General features: G+C 53.8%; 1 protein-coding gene across 1 annotated transcript; it reads right to left on the reverse strand.

The window, feature by feature from the left end:
* Positions 1–3,119: 3,119 nt before the first annotated feature.
* LOC119305180 (defensin-like protein) lies at positions 3,120–3,659 on the reverse strand. Its single transcript, XM_037581774.1, has 2 exons — positions 3,464–3,659; positions 3,120–3,350 (listed from the first exon to the last, which is right to left on the reverse strand). The coding sequence occupies exons 1-2, from the start codon at positions 3,531–3,533 to the stop codon at positions 3,178–3,180; spliced, it is 243 nt and encodes an 80-aa protein (XP_037437671.1). The 5' UTR covers positions 3,534–3,659; the 3' UTR covers positions 3,120–3,177.
* Between the last annotated feature and the right edge of the window lie 2,847 nt (positions 3,660–6,506).

Genomic DNA, 6,506 nt, shown 5'->3' on the forward strand with positions numbered 1-6,506 from the left:
TAAGAGGGACCATCTTAAATTCTTTCTTATTCCGGTCAATACTCTCTTAGAAGGTAATTAAGAGGGACCATCTTCAAATCTCTCTTATTCTGGTCAAATGAGGAGTGTGTGAGAGGAGCATGAGCCGTCCCCGTATCTTTTCAGCATGCGGCCTTTAAATGATCTATATAATTTTCAGTAAATTCCCAGCAGATTGCTTTCCAATGCACAGCACAACATTTTGGATTATGCAGCAGTAAATGCATCGTAAGGTCTCATCCTCCATGGCTGGCTATAAGAAGAGACGGCACTCACCAGTTTGGATCTGCGCCTTCTCCTAGCCCATTCCTTCCTTCCCTCCTCCCTTCATTCCTTCATTCCCTGGAGACATGGCGATGGGGGTGCCAAAGCTCAAGGTGCCATGCCTGTGCCTGCTGCTGCTGATCATGCCGCTCCTCTCGCTCCCTGGTAAGCCTTGCCTGAAACAAATTCATCCATCTGGAGAACATGGCACTTCCTTGCCGTTCCGGTCTTCTTTTCCTGGGCAGATATTATGCTGTCCATCCATCCATACCCCAATTCATCGTGCAAAGAAGAAAAGGGAAATCTGATGATGTTATGCTGTCCTTTACCTGCAGGATCTCAAGGGGCGACTTGCAGGGAGCTGAGCAAGACCTATACTTCTCCCAACTGCGCGACGGACCGATGCGTGGAGCACTGCCAAGTGGAGGGCTTCCGCAACGGGGTGTGCGAGGGGAGCTACTTCGACCCCTACAAGATACTCTGCTTCTGCAACAAAAACTGCTGAGCAGCCAGCGATGGCGCATTGCTTCGGGGGGGTGTAATAAGATGTTTTAGGCGAGGCACTCATCGATGCGCGATTCACACAAGTTTCATCTGTACTCCCCATTTTGGATGATCGCGTGTTTTCCTTGTTTTCATTTCGTTCCGGTTGAAAAAGAATTTCTATCTATCTATCTATCTATCTATCTATCTATCTATCTATCTATCTATCTATATGATCTATATCTATCTGCGGGTGCAAAGTCCAAGCTCGAAGCGCACACCAAGAGGAGCATGCGGAACCTGCACAAAACCCAGAAAACAACAAGAGGATCATAATAACCGCTGCTGCCGATTCTGGAAGACTTGCATGCTCATGTGTCCACGGTTATTTCCTCTCTATCTTTTTCTTCAGAGTGAGTGTTTCCAAATGACAGCACATCACCAGGTCATCCAGATATAACATCGTTATCAATTGCATCATAATCACAGTCACCTTTAAAAAAAAAATCTTGTTCAACCATCCGTGGCTGCCTATAAGAAGGTATTGATTGATGGCATGCATTAATTAACAGCCTATATCTGCATATTTCTTCTTATATCCTTTGCCTGTAAAACAACATCTATCTGATTTCAAGAATATACAGGTGACACTCTGCGTTCTTCCTCAGAGGTGTTCTATTCTTGTTCTCTGAGTGTACAAGGCCGCTGTGCGCTTCCACGCTTGGTTCGCCGGTGCGGCTCGCCCAATATTTATGTTCAGAGTTGGCCCAAGCCTACTGAACCGGGACTACGATGAAGACCTGTGGTCAAAAGCCAAAATATTTGCCACAATTCAAGCAGATAGCACAACCAACAATTGTAAGTGCAAGAGTTGCCACCATGTACAACAATCTCTAAACTCCAATAAAAGGAACAGCAATAATGATCTCCAAGGATGTATAGATCGATGCACATCGTCATGCGAAGTTTTCCTTCAGATCGGTCGAGTCCCTGACTCAGAGCACGCAGTGGATGCTGAGATCGTCTTGAAACCTGTAAATTATGCACTTGTGGTTGATCATGTGGAGCTCATCGCCACGGCGCACCACCTCCACTCCCGTCAAGACGGTGAGGTCATGGAGCACTATGTCATCATCCAGCCCGTCGTCAGAACGGTAGCCCCATGAGCTTGGGTGCCTCTCGATGCTCTGAAAGCTGGTGGCGATGCAGAACTTGCCTGCGCCCAGGTTGAGCAGGTGCCTCTGCGACGTCAGCCACTCCTCGGGTAGGCGATCCAGGTAGCTCCAGGTTTGCCGCACCACCGGCGGCGAGGAGGAGGAGGAGGAGGAGAGGTCAAAGGCGCGCAGGCAGTGGGCGGGGTTGCGGTTGGCGTGCTCGACGCCGAACCAGAGGCCGAGCTCCGGGACGCATTCCGCGGCGCCATCGCAGGGCAGCACCCAGCGGCCAGCCTGTCTCCACTCGCCCCTGGCCGTGTCGAAGGCACATGCGGTGCCGGCGTCCATGGATGACACGCAGATCGTTGTGTCGTCCACCACCGCCGCCGCGGAGGGGGAGAACAGTTTCCTGCCGATGTCCGGCGGGTACACCGCCGGTCCGTAGAGCGACTGGGAGGGCAGAGGCTTCCAGCTCCACCACAGGGGCCCAGCATGAGATCGGCCATACCCAGGGAAGAAGCCGGTCCTTGCAACGACCTGGGCCAGGCCCACCTGTGTGTTACTGGGCCTTTGTGGCTCAGCCCGTGTGGCGTGTGTGGATTAGGCATATAAGCGTGTGGCTGGCGTGTGTGTGAGGGCATCGAACTGTAATCACAAATATTGTTCCTTATTCAAGCTTTCCTCCCTGCTTCTTTCCCCTTCTCCAAGCTCTCTCCCTGAGATATTTCTCTTGGTTTGAGATCCACATCCCGGCGAGACGCAGGGAGGTGCTACGGGAACGTAGCATTTGGTACTCAGAGCCGTGTATCGATCCGCTTCCTCTGATCTGAAATTTTTCATCCAGAGCTCACGATCAATCCTTCGATCGGCTTGTAATTCCTAGCAAAAGGTGCGGATCCCCTCGGGTGATCTCGCGCAAAACACCTCCAGTGTACCTGCGCTGGGTTGAGTAGATCCAGGACCTTCCCGACGGCGCGTTCGACCATGCCTTCTCTGCATTTGTAGCATGCTCTGTTGATTCCAATAATACAAGAGACAAAGGCATCAGTCTCTCCTCACTCGGACCAAGAACAGATTTCATCAGCAGAGAGGACCATCAAGAGCTTAATGTGATTCCTGCTCATCAAAAGGCAAGCAGACTATTGCAACTTCACCTTTATTATATGCTGATCTGCTCGTCACGGCAAATTCGACATAGAAGTTTGACATATACACTTCCTTATAAACACACAACAGTATTATTACTTCACAAGCATCATCAGCAGGGTTTCCTGCAGAAGCAGACTAACGCGAGAGGTTCTAAGGCGACGAACTCACACTCCCCACGAGGGAACCCCTCCTTGTGGCAGTGCTCGAGGCATGGATTGTCCGCGCAGTGGAAAGTAGTGTATGTCTTGCTCAACACCCTGCAAGTATCGCCTGCTTCAGATCCTGCAGTCAAAACAAGGACACCATTTTGCTTAGCAGCATCAAACAAAGAACAGAAGTACAGAACACCGAGAAACCGTTGTATTCTTCGGATAATTATTTCAGGGAAGGCTTACCAGGAAGCAACAGGAGTGGCATGAGCAGCAGCAAGCACAAGCCTGGCATCTTGATCTTGGAGACCTCCATGTCTTCAAGAATAAACACCCAAGGGAGAAATTAAGCTAGCGGAGAGGAGACGATGCAGATCCAAATACGTTAGTGCTTTCTCTTCTTATAGTCATGGATGGCCAGACCATATTAAAAAAAAACTATGTAGAAAATAGAGTGTGATGCAATTATATCTCGAAGATGCACTTCTATTTGGATAATGCAATGATGTGTTGCACCTTCAAAGTTCGAAGCAATCTTGAGACTTTTATAGATGAAAACAAACATAGGGATGATGCAGCTCGGTGTTGTATACATTGGCAGATGCTGAAATTTTTGGTCTAGATAGAGCTGAAACATTTTTTTTCGAAAAGAAGGATAACCCCGGCCTCTGCATCGAGCGCCAACAGTCCTCCCCCGCGCCGCCTCTCCTCCCGCCGCCGCCGGGGTCGTCGCCGGGCAAAGCCCGCGCTGCACGGCGGCGGCGAATCTCCTCGGTCGATGATCTGGATCGCGGCGGCGGCGCCTGTCCCGGCCTCTTCGGCGGCAGTGCTGCAGGGTGGCGGCGGCCAGCCTGGCTCGGCGTGCTTGTGGCGATGAGCGGCGTAGAGGATAGTGGGTGGCCGCGGCATGGTGCAGGCGGGCCCGATCTGGGCCCAGATGGGTCTCGGAGGGTCGCGATCTACATGTAACAGCCCCTTCTGCATCTCGACGGCTCCGACGGCGGTACGCGAAGGTGCTCCTGGGCTAGTCCCACAGCATGAGGAAGCCTCGGGCAGCGGCCCGGGCATGGCGGTGGCGGCCTACTCCTCCGCCGGAGTTGGTCGGCCGACTAGTTGTGGCGAACCATCTTGGTCCCACATCTAGTCCCGGCGGCAAGTTGGGAAGGCGTGGCTGCCGGTGAAAACCGAGCTCCAACTATGGTCATGGCAGACGATGGCGGCGTCTATGCGTTGTTACCTTGTTGAAGGCATCGCCATTGCAACCACCTTCTACCCACTCGCGCTGCTCCAGGTGAAACCCCAGATCCGAGTATTTCGGATCGGACGATGGCGGCGCTCTCGGTGTCGCTCTCCCTCATGAGGGCATTGTTTGGAGTAGCTGCTGGATGGAGAACGCAAGGAGTGGAGCAGTGTACATCTACCGCGTCGATGACGGTCTCGGCGGCGTGGCACATCGGGGTCTTGGTAACGGACGTGAGATGATGGACTCGCGCAGGGCGTGGGCGCTGTCTGACATTGTGATGGCGTCGACGGCAGGCCTGGCAAGGTCGATGTGTCAGTACCTGCTCTGAAGCTGGATCGGTGAAAGATGGTGGTGACGGCCTCTGCAGTGTGCGTGTGCGGTGCCCGTTGAGAGTGCGCTGGACAGGTGTGTGCTCCAGACTTGGCATTGCGGCTTGGTTGGGGCCTCCGGCCTCAACCAATCCGCCCAACAGCAGTCAAGGGCACAAACCAGTCCAGTGGATTTTCAGCGGGCACCGCATCCGCACGCTCCAGAGGCTGCCGCCACCATCTTCCACCGATCCATCTTCAAAACTAGTATCAACGCATTGACCTTGCCAGGCCTGCCGGCGAGGCCAGACAATGGCACCTCCCTACGCGCATCCATCATCACGCATCTGTCACTGAGACCCTGCTGCACCATGCCACCGAGATTCCATGTCGTCGATGCATCACATGCAACGCTGCCCACCGCTGAAATCGTCCACTAGTCCCTCAAGTCGATGAACACCTCCAAGAATGATGCCCCAAGGGGGGAGCAACACATGAGCGCCGCCATCATCCGATCATTCGATCAATGGTTTCCCCTGGAGGTAGCGGAAGTAGGTGGGAGCTTCACCTCGATGATGTCTTCAAGAAGGAGACAGCGCCCAGGGCGTGTCGCCATCACCGGCTCCGGCCACCGGACGAAGACAATATCTTCACCCAGAGCCCCACGAGATTCCAACCGACAACCTGCGCACCGGCCAGACCACCTTCAAAGCCCCAGATCTGGCCGCCCGGGTCACCACTGTCACTGCAGGAGCCCTGACGCTCCGGCAACTGCCGGTATGCGACACCACTGGAGCCTGGGGGAGGGCCGCCACCGCAGCCCGCCAAAGCATGAGAGCCGTCGGGAAGGATCCCGCTGCTTCTCATCACTGTCGCCGAGTCGGACCAACATGTGCAGGAGTAGCTCCGCCTTGAACTTGGACGCCACCGTGCCATGCTGCCGTGGGCCACCTAAACTTCACCTGCCGCCACTTACTGGGGCCGCCGCCCCGGGATCCAGGTCGAACGTCGCTACCGTCACCGGCCACGCCCAGCCACACCCCCTACCTCCGGCCATTGATCCCAACCAGTGCCACAGCAAGCACCGCCGTCGGGAGCCACCGCACGGCCGTGGGCCAAAACGAGGGCCGCACCCACACAAATCTGGGCGCCCCACGCCACCCTTCGATCCGGGAGAGGGAGAAGAAGCCCTCTACCGCCGCTGTCGCCCGCACGGGCTTTGCCCAGCGACGGAGGAGGAAAGAGGGGAAGATGTCTACCCGATGGCTAGGTTTGGCCATTTGGGTACTCACCTGTCGCCCGCGCGGGGGCGAGGACTGAAAAAGGTGATGGCTTCCGTGTCTAAAAATGGGAGAGAATTTCAGTTCCCGGCCTCGAACCAAATCCAGGTCGTTAGGCGTCACAGCCGCATGCCCAACCACTGAGCTAAGGCTCTCTTTTGCGGAGCCTTAGCAGAGCTGACCCGTTTGGTTTGTTTATTACTCCCTCCGTCCCAAAATAAGTGTCTCAAATTTGTACTAGCGCTAGTACAAATTTGTACTAAGCTCAAGACACTTATTTTGGGACGGAGGGAGTATTAAATAATGATTATGTAAAGGGGCTAGAACTTGTATAGTTTTGTGTTTTTAGCTGTTTCTGTGCATTCTGTTTTCCAGCTCATCAGTTTGTTTTTCCATGATTTTCCATTTACTGTTCCAAGTCACGGACAAAGATTACGGGTTAAGTGCTAATTAATGAC

The sequence above is a fragment of the Triticum dicoccoides genome, chromosome 5B (genome assembly GCF_002162155.2).
Source record: "Triticum dicoccoides isolate Atlit2015 ecotype Zavitan chromosome 5B, WEW_v2.0, whole genome shotgun sequence".
Taxonomy (NCBI): Eukaryota; Viridiplantae; Streptophyta; class Magnoliopsida; order Poales; family Poaceae; genus Triticum; species Triticum dicoccoides.